The sequence below is a fragment of the Aotus nancymaae genome, unplaced genomic scaffold (genome assembly GCF_030222135.1).
Source record: "Aotus nancymaae isolate 86718 unplaced genomic scaffold, 86718_ANA_hifiasm-v0.15.2.pri h1tg000029l, whole genome shotgun sequence".
In the NCBI taxonomy this organism is placed as follows: Eukaryota; Metazoa; Chordata; class Mammalia; order Primates; family Aotidae; genus Aotus; species Aotus nancymaae.
In genome coordinates, this window is record NW_026988442.1 from 8,526,896 (window position 1) to 8,547,028 (window position 20,133).

General features: G+C 50.5%; 1 protein-coding gene across 1 annotated transcript; it reads left to right on the plus strand.

The window, feature by feature from the left end:
* Positions 1-2,388: 2,388 nt before the first annotated feature.
* On the plus strand, positions 2,389-14,768 carry DDRGK1 (DDRGK domain containing 1). Its single transcript, XM_012455352.3, has 9 exons — positions 2,389-2,551; positions 3,642-3,848; positions 5,650-5,762; positions 6,033-6,134; positions 9,666-9,788; positions 10,151-10,189; positions 13,458-13,514; positions 14,050-14,098; positions 14,467-14,768. Exons 1-9 carry the CDS (start codon positions 2,392-2,394, stop codon positions 14,631-14,633), a joined length of 1,017 nt encoding a protein of 338 aa, XP_012310775.2. The 5' UTR covers positions 2,389-2,391; the 3' UTR covers positions 14,634-14,768.
* The last annotated feature ends 5,365 nt before the right edge of the window (positions 14,769-20,133 follow it).

Genomic DNA, 20,133 nt, shown 5'->3' on the forward strand with positions numbered 1-20,133 from the left:
TAGGATTATAGGCATGAGCCACTGAGCCTGGCCATTTACTTGCTTTTTTTTTTTTTTTTTTTTAATAAAGACAGGGTTTCACCATGTTGGTCAGGCTGGTCTTGAACTCCCGACCTCAGGTGATCCGCCTGCCTTGGCCTCCAAAGTGCTTGGATTATAGGCGTGAGCCACCACACCGGTTTTTTTTTTTTTTTTTTGAGTCAGAGTCTCCCTCTGTCACACAGGCTGGAGTGCAGTGGTGCCATCTGGGCTTATTGCAACCTCCACCTCCTGGTTTCAAGCGATTCTCCTGGCTCAGCCTCCTGAGTAGCTGGGATTACAGGTGCATGCCACCACACCTGGCTAATTTTTTTATTTTTAGTAGAGACAGGGTTTTACCGTATTAGACAGGATGGTCTCGATCTTCTGACCTTGTGATCCACCCGCCACAGCCTCCCAAAGTGCTGGGATTACTTGCTGTTTAAAAAAATCTTGAGTTCATATCTTATCCACAGTTCTGTTTTTGTTTTTTGTTTTGAGATGCAGTCTCAAAACTGTAACCAGGCTGGTGTACAGTGGTGCAATCTCGGCTCACTGCAACCTTCACCTCCCAGGTTCAAGTGATTCTCCTGCCTCAGCCTCCCAAGTAGCTGGGACTACAGGCATGTGCCACCACACCCAGCTAATTTTTGTATTTTTAGTAGAGACGGGTTTTCACCATGTTGGCCAGGATGGTCTCCATCTCTTTTTTTTTTTTTTTTTTTTTTTTTTTTGAGACAGAGTTTCGTTCTTGTTACCCAGGCTGCAGTGCAATGGCACGATCTCGGCTCACCGCAACCTCCGCCTCCTGGGTTCAGGCAATTCTCCTGCCTCAGCCTCCTGAGTAGCTGGGATTACAGGCATGCACCACCATGCCCAGCTATTTTTTTGTATCTTTAGTAGAGACGGGGTTTCACCGTGTTGACCAGGATGGTCTCGATCTCTTGACCTCGTGATCCACCCGCCTCGGCCTCCCAAACTGCTGGGATTACAGGCGTGAGCCACCGCGCCCGGCCTGGTCTCCATCTGTTGACCTCGTGATCTGCCCACTTTGGCCTCCCAAGGTGCTGGATTTACAGGTGTAAGCCACTGCCCCTGGACAAATTTTTGTAATTTAGTAGAGGCAGGGTTTTGCCATGTTGGCCAGGCTGGTCTCAAACTCCTGACCTCAAGCAAATCCACCTGCCTTGGCCTCCCAAAGTGCTGGAATTACGGGCGTGAGCCACCGTGCCCAGCCAAAAGAGAAATTTTAATTCCCAGTGGGCATATCAAGTGCTCACTATGGAAAACTGGACCATGAGTTCTTGTACAAGCTAATTTAATTTTTAAATAGGTATAAAATTGCAGATCTGAGTAAAAAAAAGTACACTGGCCGGGTGCGGTAGTTCATGCCTGTAATCCCAGCACCTTGGGAGGCCGAAGTGGGCAGATCACCTGAGGTCAGGAGCTCGAGACCAGCCTGGCCAAGATGGTGAAACTCCGTCTCTACCAAAAATATATATATATAAAAAATTAGCCGGGCGTTGTGGAGGGCACCTGTAATCCCAAGGAGAATCGCTTGAACCCGAGAGGCAGAGGTTGCAGTGAGCCAAGATCACGCCATTGCACTCCAGCCTGGGCGACAAGAGTGAGACTTCGTCAAAAAAAAAAAAAATAGTATATATATATCACAATGTATTAAAATCAAAGATTTGGTCTCATTCAAAGAAATCCAATGTCACAGATATAGCTAAAGCTCAGGGCTTAAACCCAAGCCGCTTCCTTCCTCCTAGAGGTAATCGCTATCCTGAAGTTGGTGTGCCTCAGTCCCAAACCTCTTTTCGTACTTTTTCCACGGTGGTTTGCAGAAACACTATGTGGGATTGTTTTTTTGTTTTTTTTCTTTTTTGATACAGAGTTTCGCTCTTGTTACCCAGGCTGGAGTGCAATGGCGCGATCTCGCCTCACCGCAACCTCCGCCTCCTGGGTTCAGGCAATTCTCCTGCCTCAGCCTCCTGAGTAGCTGGGATTACAGGCACGCGCCACCATGCCCAGCTAATTTTTTGCATTTTTAGTAGAGACGGGGTTTCACCATGTTGACCAGGATGGTCTCGATCTCTTGACCTCGTGATCCACCCGCCTTGGCCTCCCAGAGTGCTGGGATTACAGGCGTGAGCCACCACGCCCTGCCTGTGGGATTGTTTAGTGATTTTAAAATTAGACGTTTTAAAAATATACGTTTTCTACTGCACACACCGTCTGCAATAATTTCCTTTTAACATTATGGGTTTTTTTTACGCCCCCCCAAACTCATTTTAATATTTTACATTAAAGCCTCTCTGTGATGTGCGGTTGGGCGGGACTCCGAGTGGTGGGCGGGGTCTAAACTGGGAAATGGGGGCGGGGCCTAGGAGATCCCGGGCCTCAGTGTGGACGCAGTGGTTCTGCGTGCAGGTCTTCGTCATGTTGGCGCCCGTGTGGTACTTGGTAGCGGCGGCTCTGCTAGTCGGCTTTATCCTCTTCCTGACTCGCAGCCGGGGCCGGGCGGCATCAGGTAGGAGATGCCGCTGCGCCAGGAGTGGTGGGGCCGGGTTCTCTGGCCTTCTGAGCCTTTGTAGACCGTTGCGCCGCGGCTCAAATACGTGCGCATCTGGGTGGGCGGAGCGCATGCGCGTCCGTGCCTTTAATGTGCCCGGCTGGGCCCTCGCTGTAAGCTTCCTGGTATCGGTGGCTGCGAAGCTGCCGCTTTTTCCCGAGCCAGAGCCTCGCCCCCGGGAACTCCATACCTCCAAAGGCCTCAGGCCCTGGCCGGCGCACACTCCCATCCGTCACCGTCTGGGCCCTCTCCCCCTGCGCCTGTTAGGGAGGCCGCAGGGGTTTCCCATTCCTCCCAGCCTGACTCCAGAGCAGGTGCCAGGAAGTGGGCATCCGAATATTTTCTGCCTGTTGGAGAAGCGTGAGGCGGCTCCAGGAAACTCCTGAAGTGCTATCCCTTCCCGCCAAGGAGAGCGCCCACACTCCCTTCCTGATTTGCACCCCTATCAGAAGAAGGCCATGTCGTCGTTCAGGGCAGAGAACAGATAAACCCATCCTCCCCCTTTTCCCCTATTTCTGATCAGCGGGTGGGTTTGTGTATGTGTCTCCCCGCTCCTTGGGCCCACAAGCTACCTCTGAGCACCTGCGTGCTCCCAGGGGTGGGAGGGCCACACTGAGGGAAAGCGGAGAGCCAGCAGGTCTTCCTGGGAGGCTCGGCCACCGCTGGGACGTGTTCTCTCTGATTGGGGAGCCAGATAAAACCCCAGGTGGTGTAAGGAGAGAAATCAGTAGAGTCCTGCAGGGGGCACTAGATGAGAGCTGGGGACATCAGGGTAAGGGCCTCCTGACAGGCCAGCTTTTGGAAAGGTGGAGCAGGGAGGGGAGAGACGAGTATTCATAGGGGTGGGCGGGAAGGGCTGAGCCGCTGCCTGGGACCAAGCTGTGGGCCTGGTAGAAAAGGCTTTGCCACCCAGGCTGAGAAGTCCGGGCTTTGTGCTGTGGGCAGCAGGAGGCTGAGCAGAGGAGGTGAGGCTTCCAGGCTGCTCCTGCTCCTGCCATGGGCTGGGCTGGGCTGCTGGATAGCGTTGTCATTTCTGTCTTTCCTACAGCTGGCCAAGAGCCACTGCACAATGAGGAGGAGCTGGCGGGAGCAGGCTGGGTGGCCCAGCCTCGGCCCCTGGAGCCTGAGGAGTCACGAGCTGGAGGCAGGCCCCGGCGCCGGAGGGACCTGGGCAGCCGCCTACAGGCCCAGCGGCGAGCCCAGCGGGTGACCTGGGCAGAAGCAGATGAGAATGAGGAAGAAGCTGTCATCCTAGGTGAGAGGGGCCCAGCCTGGTGGGGAAAAGTTTTGGGTTGGAGGGGGTGATAAAGGAGCCCCCAAAGCTAAGCGGGAGAGTAGGCTGTGAAGCCTCAATGTGGGAGGGACATCTGGGAGCCACAAGGTGGAGTAGGGGGAGAATTAGGACCTGGCCTTTGTTCTACTGGGTCAACTCTCTCTTCATTCATCTTGGCTCTCAGTGTCCAAGCAGGAGGGCAAGGGTCTTCAGATTGACTCAGAATATTCCTCAGTTCACCACCCCTTCTGTCCTCACACCCTTCCTGATATGGGCACACTCATTCCCTAAGGATTTCACCCTAGAGGCAGAGTGCCTGGCCAAGAGCTTCTGTAGTTCCTGGAGCAGGGTCACCTGCAACCCCAAAACACCAGTTTAAAGATAGAGATGTTCTGTTGACACAGAGGCCTCCATGTCCCTGCTTCTGGGAGACCAGGAGAGCCCTCAGGATTGGCTTCTCCAGTACTTAACGGCTGACTTGAGCCTGAGGAGGGGGTATCTGGGCCTTTCTCAGAAACTGAGGGCATTTGAGTCTTTTGCCTTGTACCCTTGGGGATTATCCCCTTTAGCTCACAAAGTGGCCCTTTCTTTGCCATACCTTCTGGCACAGACTTGGGTTCAGAGACCCTTGCTGCACAGGCATCAGTGGGTCTTGAACTTGCAGCTGGCCCTGACATAGTCATGGTGTTGGTACTGTCTTTTCAGCAAGGCTTTGGTGGGCAAAGGGATAATCCTGGTCAGGGACTAAGCCCAGAATCCTCAGCAACTCCTGACTGTAGTGAGGTAGAAGTCAGATTTGAAGCAGGATGAATTTCCCCATGGGATTTCCCTTCTCTAGGGGTTTGGCACAGAGACAGAATCCAGAGAACTCCAAAGCCTAGGAAGCCCTATCTGTTACTGTGAAACACTTTTTTTTTTTTTTTATAAAGATGGGGTTTCACCATCATGGCCAGGCTGATCTTGAACTCCTGACCTCAGGTGGTCCACCCACCTCGGCCTCCCAAGGTGCTAGGATTACAGGCATGAGCCACAGCTCCTGGCTTTTTTTTTTTTTTTGAATAGAGACAGGGTTTCACTATGTTGGCCAGGCTGGTCTCGAACTCCTGACATCACGATCCGTCCACCTCGGCCTCCCAAAGTGCTGGGATTACAGGTGTGAGCCACCGCGCCCAGCCAACACTTGCTTATTTTAACCTGATACCTCCCTCATTATGGCTATGCAGTATCTAAAGTTCTCATCTGCCGGGCGCGGTGGCTCATGCCTATAATCCCAGCACTTTGGGAGGCCAAGGCGGGTGGATCACGAGGTCAAGAGATCGAGACCATCCTGGTCAACAAGGTGAAACCCTGTCTCTACTAAAAAATACAAAAATTAGCTGGGCATGGTGGCGCACGCCTGTAGTCCCAGCTACTCGGGAGGCTGAGACAGGAGAATTACTTGATCCCAGGAGGCAGAGGTTGCAGTGAGCCAAGATCGCGTCATTGCACTCCAGCCTGGGTAACAAGAGCGAAACTCCGTCTCAAAAAATAAAAAAATAAATAAATAAAGTTCTCATCTGTTCCCTTGCCCCATGGGCCCCTCACCATTCTCCCATTCCGCATATTCATGCACACACACACATGCATTCATGGCAGATGCCTCTGGAGGGCAGAGCTGGGCCAGTGACATTTGCAGGTGGATGGAAGGGACCCCCCTATTAGGAGAGGGAGGAGCAGTGGGGGATCTGTCATCATAAGTCCTCTCTGGTCAGAACCTGAACTGTCATCCTTTGACCATACCCAGCCCAGGAGGAAGAAGGCATCGAGAAGCCAGCAGAAACTCACCTGTCAGGGAAAATTGGAGCTAAGAAACTGCGGAAGCTGGAGGAGAAACAAGCACGAAAGGCCCAGCGTGAGGCAAGCTGGAGGGATGGGGTACAGCTCTGGGAAGTGGGAAAGGGCCCCACCTTCCCTTTTCCCTAAGGCAGACTCAGGGCTCCTTGCCCGCTAGGCTGGTGTTTGCTGCTTGCTGTGGCTGATGAGCCAGCATACAGCATGGGGGAGGCTCTGTCTCCTGCTGCCTTAGTCTGTGCCCTGGCCCAGGCATTGCATTCCCTAGTCTGTCTGGGAGATGGGCACACTCTAGCTGGGGATGAGGGATGTGCCCCTATAAATACCTCTCTCCAGGCAGAGGAGGCTGAACGTGAGGAGCGGAAACGACTTGAGTCCCAGCGCGAAGCTGAGTGGAAGAAGGAGGAGGAGCGGCTTCGCCTAGAGGAGGAGCAGAAGGTGAGGCCAGCCCCAACTCTGACCTCTGACCCTTGACCAGGCAGCCTTGCTTCCAATGTAGCTCCCTGGCACCTCCAACATAAAAAGTGGGCCATGGACCTGGAACAAGGTCAGGTCCTGGTTTATTTGGTCCCTAGGCTCCAGCACAGCCTGGGAAAGCTGCTGCTGAAAAGCAGAGCCTGGAGTGGGGATTCTTGTGCACATGACTGTTGAACTTGGGGGGAGCATGTGGGGAACACAAGGTGAGCAGGGTGGCTGGCAGATAAAGCCAGGAGAAGAGGAGAAGATGGTAGAGAGGTAATGGGGGGTCTGGATCCTGAAAGCCTAAAGGATGTTAAAGGTCATTGTAAGAGATGGTGGATGGGCTGGGCGCGGTGGCTCACGCCTGTAATCCCAGCACTTTGGGAGCCTAAGGCAGGTGGATCACGAGGTCAGGTATTTGAGATCAGCCTGGCCAACATGGTGAAACCCCGTCTCTACTAAAAATACAAAAAAATTAGCTGGGCATGGTGGTGCACGCCTGTAATCCTAGCTACTCAGGAGGCTGAGGCAGGATAATTGCTTGAACCCGGAGGCGGAGGTTGCAGTGAGCTGAGATCGTGCCACTGCACTCCAGCCTGGGTGACAGAGCGAGATTTTGTCTCAGAAAAAAAGAGAAAAAGAGATGGTGGATGCATGAGGGCCTGGCATAGAGGAGGTGCTCAGGGAATGGGGGCTACTACAGTAAAGGTGGCTAATGAACATTTGTTTGCCAGATGCTTCCTTTGTTCTGAGAACCAGGTTTCCAAAAAAGGGAACAGCATAAAGATGTGGGGTGCCTAGGGTTAGAGTCAAGGCTGCCCTAGCTGGGAAGTCCTGTGACCTCTGACTGGCCTGTTGTCCCAGGATCCTGGATGGCAGAAAACCCCAATATAGGTGCTGTGGCTGATGAGCCAGAATACAGCATGGGGGAGGCATTAGCAGAGAGGATTTTTTACCTTTCTGAATATTGGTCCCACCTAATGTACCTTAAATATCCTGCTCGTCTCCCCTGTACCGTTTCCCTTATCTTACCTCACTTTGGTACATTCCTCACAAATGATACTGACACATTATTAACTAAACTCTTAACATTATTCAGATTTTGATTGATTGATTGATTGAGACAGGGTCTTGCTCTGTTGCCCAGGCTGGAGTACAGCAGCATGATCTTGGCTCTCTGCAACCTCTGCCTCTCAGGCTCAAGCAATCCTCCCACCTCAGTTCCCGCTCCCCCTGAATAGCTGGGACTATAGGTATGCTCCACCATGCCTGGCTAATTTTTGTGGGGTTTTTTTTGTGTTTTTTTTTTTGTAGAGATTGGGTTTCACCATGTTGCCCAGGCTGCTTTTGAACTCCTAGACTCAAGCAGTCCTCTTCCCTTGGCCTCCTAGAATGCTGGGATTACAGATGAGAGCCACCACAACTGGCCCCATTATTCAGATTTTATTAATCTCCTGACCTCGTGATCTGCCTGCCTCAGCCTCCCAAATTGCTGGGATTACACGTGTGAGCCACCATGCCCAGCCTTAACAATTTTGAGGAGTGCTGGGCAAGTAGTTTGTAGAAGGTCCCTTAATTTGAGTTTGGTTGATGTTTTTCTCATGGTTAGACTGGGGTTATGAATTTGAGTGAAAAAGACCATAGTGAAGTTCCGTCTTCAATGCAACATGCTAAACATGCAAGTTACCCACTTCACTTATCCCTAATGTTGTTAACCTTGGTCGCCTGGCTGCGGTTGCGTTTGCCAGCTTTCTCCACTGTAATGTGACTGCTTCTTACCCCTCTTGCCATATTTCTTTGGAAAGAGTCACTCTGCACAGCCCACACTTAAGGGTTGGGGAGTTAGAGTTCTTACATAAATCATTTGGAAATCTTTTATGGGCGATACGTCTCTCCTTCCTTATTCATTAAATATTTATGCAGTCTTTTTTTTTTTCTTTTTTTTGAGACAAGAGTCTCACTCTGTCGCCCAGGCTGGAGTGCGGTGGTGCAATCTGGGCTCACTGCAACCTCTGCCTCCCAGATTCAAGCGATCATCCTGCTCAACTTCCCAAGTAGCTGGGATTATAAGCATCTACTACCACATCCAGCTAATCTTTGTATTTTTAGTAGAGATGGGATTTCACCGTGTGGGCCAGGATGGTCTCAAGCTCCCGACCTCAAGTGATCCACCCGCCTCAGCCTCCCAAAGTGTTAGGATTACAGGCGTGAACCACTGTGCCCAGCCAGTCATTTTTTTATATCTGTATAGACTCATGAGTATTTATCTTATACTTTGTGTTGTAATCCAGTGACATGTTATTTATTAGGCTGTTCAGATTGTTCCAGCTTTGACCAATGGGAGCCTTTTTGGTTGGCTCCAATGTACCTTTAACATGTACTTGTTTTGTTTTTTGAGCACTTAGTTTCTGGCATTGCAAGATGCCCCAGACTCATCTTGTATATTACTTGTCCCAGCTTTAGCTTCCTGTTTTAAGAAGATATTTCTGAGTGCTCTGGAAAATGTTTTGGGTTGAGGGAGCCTGTTGTACCAGGTGGTAGTGATGGAGCAACACAGACAGACAGACTGAGGAGTTTTCTGGAAGTTAGAGAAAGAAGTGGTCAATAGGACCTCATTTCTGACCAGTTGGCTGTGTTAATTCACGGAGCCAGGGACCCAGGAGGAGGTCCAGACATAGAAGAGTAGGTCCCAGGGTCTGTCTGGTGCCTGTGAGATGGGATGGGCCAGTAGATGTGTCACATGGACCATTGTGTGTTTTGGAGAAGAGATTTGGTTGGGAATACAAGTGTGGTAGTCACTGGCAAGGAAGGGGTTGATGCTTTGGGCATGGGTGAGGTGGCCCAGAGAATGTGGAGGAGAGAGAAGAGGCAGGGCTGAATGATGAAGGAGGCGGGAAGAATGGCCTGAGGAGCAGGAGGAAATCCAGGAGAGGGTGGGATCTGGAAGCCAAGGGAGGAAAGAAGGATCCACTGAGAGGACAGGCATATGAGACCTGAAGGTTGTCCCTTGAGTTTTGTGAGTAGGGGCATGGGTGAGACTGTGGCAGGAGTTGTTTCGTAGAACTGGCAACACAGAAGCCAGACTGGAGTGGGCTGACTGGGTGAGTGGGTGGTGAGCAAATGCAGGCTTCACATTTGCTCATGAAGTTTGGACATGACGGGGTATGCTCGGTGAGTTACACAGGGAGAGGGTGGGGCGGGTGATTGGAGGGTATTGTAGGGTGAGGTCATGGCCGGGTTTTCAATAGATTTTTGCTAAGATCTTCTGAGCATGGAGAGCAGGAGAAGGGGCTGAACAGCATTTGTCCAGGTGATGGTGACGCTGGTGACAAGAGGGGCCTCGGCCCATTGTTCATCTTGGGGGATGGAGAAACATGGGTTTTGAAAGAGTTCTGTCTCCTAGTAAAGGCTGGGCTGTATGCCCTGGTGTCCTGCAGGGGTAGCAGCAACCAGAACAGGGATGGTTGTCACCTACCACCAATAGCTGACTTTTGCCTTCTGTGTCCACAGGAGGAGGAGGAGAGGAAGGCCCGTGAGGAGCAGGCCCAGCGGGAGCATGAAGAGTACCTGAAACTGAAGGAGGCCTTTGTGGTGGAGGAGGAGGGCGTGGGAGAGACCATGACTGAGGAACAGGTGGGCCTGCTGCCCCTGGGAAGCCCCTCTTTGCACCCATCAGTGCCGCCTGTGCCAGACGCAAGACCAGCCACCCCATCCCAGATGCCCCCGGCCAGGTAGTGAGAAGTGGGTGGACATCAGTACTAGCAGACTTTGGTGGCCAGAGGCTTTGTCCTCAGCAGAGGCTGGTGCCTCCGAAACCCTCACCCTGGAAGGCTCTGCTGCTTATGTAGGCAAGCCGTACGCGCAGGTGGTTGGGCGGGCCCAAGGCAGGCTGCAGGCAGGTGGCCCTCAAGTGAGTAGGTGGTACTTGGGTGGATGGGTACAGAATTCTGTGGCCCTGCTAAGGGGTGCTCACCCTGATTTCTCTGCTTTTCTAGTCCCAGAGCTTCCTGACAGAGTTCATCAACTACATCAAGGTAAGATGCCACTGAACAGAGCCTTAGTGTCAGCTCCCTGCCTGGCGTGTGCATGTTGGGGTCTGCAGGTGGTGCACTTGGGCTCATGCAGGAGTGGGCAGGGGGGCCCAGAGGGGCAGAGCTGTGGGGTCCTGGCCAGGAGCATTTCTCCCGCTCCAGCCCCGAAGGTGGAGAAGGACCTTGGTCTGTGTGGGATGCACGAGCCTTTGATCACTTCCTCACACTCAAGTTTGACAGTTTCCCTGCTCTTCAGACCCCACGCTCAGTGAGTCAGTGTGTTTTCAAGTCTCTTCACATGTGTTTTCTGTCAGTTCTGTCACACTGAAGCTCCACTGAGTTGAAACAAGCGTCCTCTGCCATGTGCTCCTGACTGGGAACTTGGGTCTTTCAGGGAAAACACAATGGTGTTTCCTTTGAGTCTAGGATGGGGCGGCAGTGTGTCCCCTTCTGTCTGCAGCCACCACGCAGGCCACCTCGATGCCGCGCCAGGTTGCATAAGCACATCCTACTTTGCTTTGCTGCTAAGCAACTTCTCTCCCACGAAGGATGCAGTCAGGGGAGAGGTTTTCAAGTGCAACTCAGAGTTGCAGAGGCGGCTAAGGGAAGGAGTGCAGAGGGAGCGGGGGTGGTGGTGGGGGTGCTACTAGGGGCTGCCAAGGAGCCAGGGCTTGCATAATCCTCCCGCCACCTCTCCTGAAAGAGAGCAGGGTTTAGATGCCTGCCAGCAGTGAGGGGCTGGGCTCACAGCCTTGAGTCTGGGGTTCCTAAGCAGGGGAAATGCTGGCAGCTTCCAGAGGGTCCTGTCTGCTCAGGCTGTGTGCATTCCCCTTTCATGGGGCCCTTTCTCCACCTGGGCACACTTGATTAGGGGGCTGCAGCCGGGCAGGATAGCTCTCACACTTGCCTGCTGCTGTTTGGAACTTGTCTCCATCTACCCAGTAGGCAGCAAGATGGTCCTGAAGCCCCTTCCCAGGAAGCCTTCCCAGGTGGAATTAGAGGAGGGAGTCAGCTTCAGTATCACCCTTTACTCTGCAGAAACCAGAAGAAAGGTCCCCAGTTCTAGCCCTCACTTTTGGCGGCTCCCTGAAGGTGCCATTCTAGGGGAGTTCTCCAAACTTTTGTGGAGCTTAGACGTTTTTCCAGCTTGTCTGGGCGCAGTGGCTGACGCCTGTAATCCCAGCACCTCGGAGGCCGAGGTGGGTGGATCACTTGAGGTCAGGAGTTTGAGACCAGCCTGGGCAACATGTTGAAACCCCATCTCTACTAAAAATACAAAAATTAGCTGGGCATGGTGCTGCACGCCTGAAGTCCCAGCTACTCAGGAGGCTGAGGCAGGAGAATCACTTGAACCCACGAGATGGAGGTTGCAGTGAGGCTAGATGGTGCCACTGCACTCCAGCCTGGGTGACAGAGTGAGACTATCTCGAAAAAGTTTTTCTAGCCTGTGCCGGCTGATTTTTCTAGAGCTGCTATCTTGCAGGGAAAAGGAAGACTTCTGAAATTCAATCTGTCTGCTTTCCTCCTTGCTCCAAGGTGATAGGCCCTTTTGTCTTAAGATATCAGCACCAGAGGAGCATGCCTGCACCCAGCATCATTTAAGAGAAGTGTAGGGTTCACTTGATCTTGTTCCATTCTTCTGTCTGACCATGGCTGAGCTCAGGCCATCTTCCCACCTCAGCCTCCCGAGTAGCTGAGACTACAGATGTCCGCCACCACACCCAGCTTGTTTTATCAAATGTGTTTTAGCCCCAGCAGTACCTCGGGCCAGGTCTTCAGGGACCACCTGGGGTGACTTCATGTTTCTGCACCACACTCACTGAAAGCCCAGTGCCTGATCCCTGTTTTGTAGGTAGAGGCCAGCTGACCAGGTCACGTTGTCCTTGCCAATCCTGGCCCAGTTGCCTCTCGCTTGCCTTCCTGCTTGCACATACGGTTTGGCATTTCAAACAGGTCACATGCTATCTGCAGTCAGGGAGGTGTCACTATGTCAGTCCTCCCCCAGCTCATTTGCAATGGAGGATTCACAGAGATGCAAAAGGACTGCCTTTTCTCAAGTCCTGTGCTGTCTGTTGGGGCAGTTGGGGTAGGTGCCTGTGTGGACACAGCAGTGGACCCTTCGCTGCACCCTTGGGAACTCAGGTTTCTACTGAGGGTATGAGGAAGCACGTGGAGCATGGAACATGGCTGTGTGGGAAAGCATTCAGCAGTGTTAGTGACACTGTTTTTTTTATCTTTTCTTTTTGAAACGGATTCTCGCTCTGTCGCCCAGGCTGGAGTACAGTGGCACAATCTTGGCTCACTGCAACCTCTGCCTCCCAGGTTCAAGTGATTCTCCTGCCTCAGCCTCCCGAGTAGCTGGGATTACAGGTGCATGCCACTGCACCCAGCTAATTTTTTCTATTTTTAGTAAAGACAGGGTTTCACTATGTTAGCCCAGATGTCTTGATCTCCTGACCTCGTGATCTGCCTGCCTCGCCCTCCCAAAGTGCTGGGATTACAGGCGTGAGCCACCGTACCCAGCCTAGTGACAGTGATTTTAAGGGTAGGCTCAGTGCCTCACATGGTATGAAGAAGATGGATAAAGAGTGTGGGTGTGTCAGGTTGTGGGGGACCAGGCCTGTGGGGCAGCAAGCAAAGGCAAGGCAGGGGTGGGCCCCCGGAGCCTCTACTGAGAGACCTTGGCTTGCTTGGGCCTTTATCTGCTCTCCCTCTTGTCCATGTACTCACCTGTCTCACCAGCTAGACTGTGAGCTCCAGGGTGGGGGCTATGGCTTGTTCAGCGTGTGTCCTTCCTACCATCTCAGGGCCTTGTTCTAGCAGGTCCTCAGCAAACATAAGTCCTGGCGACAGTTATTTAAAATAGCTTTTGGTGACTATCGCTACCTCCTTCCTCTCTATGGTGCATCCCCTTCAACTTGTCCATGATGTTAAAAAGAGATGGCTAGATGCAGAGGATGGTGGCAGCTGTGCTCTGATTTCTACTCATGCATGTCTCGGAGTCCAGGACAGGGCCCATGAGGCAGGTGGTTGTTTTGGGTAGATTCCCTGCTCGAAAGAAGGGGAATGAGAGGGTTTATGGTTGTGCGTGTCTCTGTCAATGGGTGGTTGTGAGTGTGTATGTGTGTATGTGTATGTGTGTGAGAGCAAGGCTGTCCCACAGGAGTGTGTACAGAATGGATCAGATCAGAATGCAAACCTGGAGGGTGCTTATGCTTAGAGGGATTTGCCCAAGCTCAGCCTATCTCTCTTTTCCTCCTTCTTTTTGTAGCAGTCCAAGGTTGTGCTCCTGGAAGACCTGGCTTCCCAGGTGGGCCTACGCACTCAGGTAAGCCCTGGAACATGGCCTGCTGTGTGCAGTGTGGCCAGGGATATGTGTGGCTAGCAGAGAGGACCTGCCCTAAAGACAGAGTCGTGATGCATCCTCTACCCTGTCCCCAACCAAGAGTGAGTAGTGCACAGAAGTCTCCTGGCACCCTAGGAATCCTGTGTTTTTAATGGATGGGAAAACAGGCAGGAAAGAAAAAAAAATCCAAATCCCATCACTCTGCCAGCCCCTGTGACCAAAGCCACTCAAATCAGTTACCTTGACAACTCTCTTGCACAGACTGCATCAGCCTATGTTGCCAAACATTGCCACTGCCTCACTCCTAAAGAAAGAGATCCTTTTTTGGGGGTCTTTCAAGACCCAGGACCAGAGCCCCTTCTTCCCAGGGCCCTTCTAAAGGCAAAGCACAGAGTCACAATTGGGGGCTGGCATGAGAGGGAAAGAATGAGATTTGGCTGTAGTGGGAGGGAGGTTTCAGTGCTTTTTCTGGGGACATTGGTGCCTAGCTCTACTCTGAGAATTGTTCTTCTCATAGGACACCATAAATCGCATCCAGGACCTGCTGGCTGAGGGGACTGTAACAGGTGAGAGGATGAGAGTCACTCGCTGCAGGCCTGGCCTTGGAGAGTGTCTAGCCACAGGGGCTGCAGGGATATGTGGCAGAGGCAGGATGACCACCCCAGATTGGGGGAGGGGTATGCAACAAGGGGCACTGAGAAGCCGGATGCAGTTACAGGGAGGACATGCTGTGGCCTGGAGATGGAGGCAGTGGGAGACGACAGGCAGGGCAGGCTGATTTGATTCTCCTAGCAGGACTGGATGCAGCCAGGAAAGGCCAGGCAGGCAGGAGACCTGAAGGGCCTGAGCCAGCTGTGAAGGAGTAGGTGGGCATTCTCAGGCCAGGTGGGGAGGGTCCAGAGGGCTCAGTCCCACAACCCACATGTCCCCACAGGTGTGATTGACGACCGGGGCAAGTTCATCTACATAACCCCAGAGGAACTGGCCGCCGTGGCCAACTTCATCCGACAGCGGGGCCGGGTATCCATCGCCGAGCTTGCCCAAGCCAGCAACTCCCTCATCGCCTGGGGCCGGGAGCCCTCTGCCCAGGCCCCAGCCTGACCCCAGTCCTTCCCTCTTGGACTTAGAGTTGGTGCGGCCTACCTGGCTATACGTCTTCATCCCTCCCCACCATCCTGGGGAGGTGACAGAGTGTAGCCAGGCAGTTATGGATTAAAGGCCTGTGAGTACTGCTGAGCTTGGTGTGGCTTGGTGTGGCAGAAGGCCTGGCCTGGGATCCTAGATGAGCAGGTGAAATTTAGGCCTCAGAATATATCTGAGAGGTGGGGAGGGTCCTTTGGAAGCTGGTGGAAGTCCCATTCTTATTATGAATCCATTCATTCAAGAAAATAACCTATTGCACATTTACTGTGTTCCTTTGTCCCCTGCAAGCTCTGCCCCCAAGGCCTAGATAAGGTCTTTCTTTTCTTCTGCCCCAACTCAAAATAGAAGTGGGGAACCTCTTGGGCCACATCTCTGTTAACTGGGGAGGGGAGGTCTCACGGGTGTTTTTTTTTTTTTTTTTTTACAGATCAGGAGCCCTTAGTAGGGCTGAGAGCCACTGGGGAGAAGAGTTAATGAGAATCACCAAGGATAGAGTCCTAGGGAGCATCAGCCTTTAAAAGAGAGGGTGGTGGGTCAGTGAAGGAAAGAGCCATTTGCTGGGCAGGTAGAAGGAAGGAGAGGACCTGCTTGAGCTGGCTATAATTGTGCAGCAGAGGGACATTGCTCATATGGTAAATCACATGAATTCAGCCCTACATCTTGAGAAAATAAGAAGTTTAAATGGTGTGGGTGATTCCACCCACTGGTAGATGTGAGAACCATATGCTCAGGAGTGGGTGGGATGGGAGGGAGGTGTGTACCTCCTGGAGGGTCGGTCACTCTGGTTCCTGTGGGCTGTTCATGGCGTGAGCATCCTGCTGTGCTGAGGGTGAGGCACATGTTTAAATGTGTATTTATGCAAGGTGGCCCCTAAACATAAGCCTCCCACTTCCTCTGCTGCCTGGTGGGGGAGGTAGCTTTCTGTTCCGGCCCAGGAGGAAACTGTCTCCCGGGATGGTGATGGGGAAACAGTACTTCAGGTTCCAGGGCAGAGCCTTCCTTTGGAGTTGCCAAGGGTGTTTTTGACTCATTGGGTGCCATAAGCGTTGACTGTAGAACCTAAATTCCAAGAAAGATGTGACTCTGCTACTTTCATCAGCAACGGGTACTTGTCACCTGGAGTGTGAAGGGCCACTTGCATTGTTTGGAAGGCCATCTGGAGCCTACATTCTAGTAGGAGAAGGAAGAAACAGATGTAGCCAACCACAGTATCAGGTAGAAACAAAGTTACAAAGGGAAAAGAGATGACTTACAGTTAGATCATTGGTTCTCAGCCTGGTTGCTCATTGGATTCACCTGGGGAGTTTTTAGTAGTCTCATGCCAGCCAGGTTGCACCCAAAACCAGTTAAATCAGAATATCTGAGGGTGCAGTCAGGGAGCATCAGTGGAGATTGCAATGTGCAGTCAAGGTTGAGGGCTAGGGAACAAATTGGGGTGGAAACAGATCGGGGTAGGGTGGAGAGGGAGACCAAAAAGTTGCAAGTAATTAAAATCTCCATTGGAAGGGGCTTCTCACAGAGCAAGGAGGCAGGTGCAGTGTTCTCTAGTTGCTTCCCTCAGCTATCCTCCGCCACTGCCACGCAGATGGCCAAGGCAGGCCCACTCCCAGCATCCCATGCTCAGGACAGTACCCAAAGGCCAGGAGTGGGAAAAGGCACATTCCTTTGTCACATCCTGGAAGCTACCAGATATTCTTCATGTCTGTGGGCTTAGTGTGGAGGAAAAAACTGTATGATCATTTGAGCCTTGTTTAGTGCTCAATCTAGTAGTCGACTACATTTATTAAATGAATGGTTTATTCAACAAATAGGAAACATTCTTCCAAATATATAGAAACTGCTTTCACAACTAAAAAATGAAAAATTTAAAGGGAAAAATAAAATGAAATTAAATGCTTTTACACCCTAAAAAGTAGATCAGATATAGTATTATTATATTAACTTTGTTTTTTTTTTTTTTTTCCCAAAGACGGGGTTTCACCATGTTGGTCAGGCTGGTCTTGAACTCCTGACCTCAGGTGATCCACCCGCCTTGGCCTCCCAAAGTGCTTGATTACAGGCGTGCGCCACCACGCCTGGCCTAGTATTATTATAAATACATTACTGATCTGTACATGTGACACTAACTAAACCTGATTATAAACATTTCACTAGCTTTTTTTTTTTTTTTTTTTTTTTTGAGATGGAGTCTCAGTCTGTCACCCAGGCTGGAGTGCAGTACCACGATCTTGGCTCACTGCACCCTCCATCTCCCATGTTCAGGTGATTCTTCTGCCTCATCCTCCCAAGTAGCTGGGATTACAGACATGCACCACCACACCTGGCTAATTTTTGTATTTTTAGTAGAGATGGGGTTTTACCATGTTGGGCAAGCTGGTGTTGAACTCCTGACTTCAAGTGATCCACCTGCCTCAGCCTTCCAAAGTGCTGGGATTATAGGCATGAGCCACTGTGCCTGGCCTTGCTAGCTCTACTTAAATTTTTATTTATTTATTTTATATTTATTTTTATTATTTTTTTCTTTCTTTTTTTTTTTTTTGAGACAGAGTCTCTCTTTGTCACCCAGGCTGCGGTGCAGTGTCGCAATCTTGGCTCACTGCAACCTCCGCCTCCCAAATTTCTTCTGCCTCAGCTTCCTGAGTAGTTGGTATTACAGGCACCCACCACTATGCCCAGCTAATTTTTTAATTAATTTATTTTCATTTATTTATTACCCATTTTTGGTTCCAAGAAATTAATTTTTATATTTTTTAGTAGACAGGATTTCTCCTTGTTGGCCAGGCTGATATCGAACTCCTGCCTCAGGTGACCCAACAGCCTCAGCCTCCCAAAGTGCTGGGATTACAAGCGTAAGCCGCCATGCCCAGGCTTTAATTTTTATTTTTGTCTGAGGGTACGGTTATCACTTACTCCGGAGCACTAGGGTTACTGTCTTAGCTGAGGACATAGACAAGACTGATGGATGATGATTCAGAACCAAGGACTCAAGACTTCGTTGTAATTCTGAGTCTTTTACCCTTTTGTTGTTGTTGTTTTCATTCTTTTTTTGTTGGGGCCGGGCAGAGCTCACCCAGTGACTCAGCTGGGACCCCCTTTTTTTTTTTTTAATTTTGTGGGTTTTTTTTGAGAAAATCTTGCTCTGTCACCCAGGCTGGAGTACAGTGGCACGATCTCAGCTCACTGCAACCTCTGCCTCCTGGGTTCAAGCAATTCTCCTGCCTCATTCTCCTGAGTAGCTGGTACTATATGTGCATGCCACCATGCCCGGGTAATTGTTGTATTTTTAGTAGAGACGGGGTTTCGCCATGTTAGCATCCCAAAGTGCTGGGATTACATACATGAGCCACTGCTCCCGGCCTAGTGGTCCCTTTTTCATAGTTAGATTTCGGACCCTTTGACTCTTGGCTCCAACCAATCAGATATATTTTGATTTTTGTAACTCCTAGGCAGTGCTTGTCCTGTGGGTACCTTATGTTTACAGCCCAGCCCAACACGGTCTATTTTGATACCACTTGTACCCCATAGAGTCCAGTAACTTCTCTTGTGGATCTTCAAGGCCTATTATTGACAGGTTCTAGATTTGGAGTCATATTACACCATTTTTCAAAAAATATTTATGAGATTAACCATAAGCTGAAAATTACTGAAAAACTGGGAATGGGTACATGGAGTTGTACTCATTTTCTTTCTTCTTTCTTTTTTGTCTCTAAGATCTGGCTCTGTTGCCCAGGCTAGAGTGCAGTGGCATGATCTCAGTTCACTGCACCTCTGCCTCCCGTGCTCAAGCCAGCCTCTCACCTCAGCCTCCTGATTATCTGGAACTTACAGGCATGCACCATCATGCCCAGCTGATTTTTTAATTTTTTTATAGAGATGGGGTTTCAGCATGTTGCCCAGGCTGATCTCGAACTCATGAGCTCAAGCAATCTACCTGCCTTGGTCTTCCAGAGTGCTAGGATTACAGGTGTGAGCCACCGCACCCAGCCATCTATTTTCATACGTGTTTAAAATTCTCTGTAACAAAACATAAAGAGCCCTAGATGGCCTTGTATATCCTTGGCTCATGCTAAACCTCGAGAAAAGGGGCTAAAATAGCTGGGTTATGTGAAGCTACCAGTAATACGATGGCAGTTGAGTGACTCCCCTAGGCTACTACAGTGGTACTGATAAGGGATGCATGTTGGATTTTTGGTTTTTGAGACAGTCTCATTCTGTTGCCGAGGCTGGAGTACAGTGATCATAGCTCACTGCAGCGTCAAACTCCTGGGCTCAAGCTATCCTCCACCTCAGCCTCCTGAGTAGCTAGGACTACAGGAGCGCTCCACCATACCCAGCATATATATATATATATATATATATATAAAATATTTTTTTGATAGAGACAGGATCTCACTATCTCACTATGTTGCTCATGGTGGTCTGGGCTCAAGTGATCCTCCTACCTCAGCCTCCCAAAGCACTGGGATTACAGTCGTGTGCCACCACAGCCACCCTGTATTGAATCTTTGTAACAGAAAATTATTTAAACACATCTGAAATATGTTGTAAAAAAAAATAACATAATTTATGGGGAGCCTACTATACAAGGCATGATGTTGAACACCCTAGGGAAGTACAGTGAGCAAAACATGACCCCAGCCACAAGTAGGGGTTAGTGCAGTGGTATTTATCTAGCAGAGGGACCAACCAATCACGAGCTAGCAAGTGCACAGCTGGATGCTGGAGTGTATGAAAGGGACCAGTGGATAATAGGAGAGGCCTTCCAGGCTAGGGGGAGGACAGGTGCAGAGATCTGGAGTGGAGAATAAAGGCCTGTTGTTCCCTGAGGAGAGCATGGAGTGTTGGGTGGAGGACAGGCCAGGGCAAATGAGAAGTGGAAAAAGAGGCTAGGACCTGGCTGGGAAGGTCTGAACCCAGAGACCTGAGCTATGTTTGATAAGCCTGGGTGGGGAAGAGGTGGGAATGTTTAATTACTTAGTGTTTTGAATCTGTTAACTCATTTCTTAAACCTTTACATCACTGTATCCCACAAATTGTCATTACACCATGTGCGTCTCCCTCCACATGCCACTGGACTGTTTGAGAATATCCCTCAAGTCTTTATGCGCGCATGCCCAGCCCCAAGATTGGAGACAGCTATTCCACTAAGGCTGTGTTGTTCACACTCTTTTAACAGTATCTCAGTAAGAAATCCATTTTCCTGTGTGTGCACGTATGCATATAGATACCTGAAGCAAATGTTTCACAGTACAAACCTTCTGGTTTGATGCATATTCATTCTTGATTCTCTATTCTGTTTTATTGCCAATGGTGACTAAATTGATTTTACAACTCACTAACAGATTTTGACCTACAGTTTGAAAAACAGAGTGCTAAAGAGTCTTGTTTCATTTATGATATTTTGAGAACAGGGCAAGGATGAGTATCTGGGTAGAGCTGTGCGTTGTACGTAACCTTT

Coding starts and splice junctions, on each gene's coding strand:
- DDRGK1 (XM_012455352.3), top strand. CDS start 2,392: ATGGGGGCGGGGCCTAGGAGATCCCGGGCCTCAGTGTGGACGCAGTGG. Junction 2,552..3,641: donor CCGGGGCCGGGCGGCATCAG/GTAGGAGATGCC, acceptor TCTTTCCTACAG/CTGGCCAAGAGCCACTGCAC. Junction 3,849..5,649: donor GGAAGAAGCTGTCATCCTAG/GTGAGAGGGGCC, acceptor GACCATACCCAG/CCCAGGAGGAAGAAGGCATC.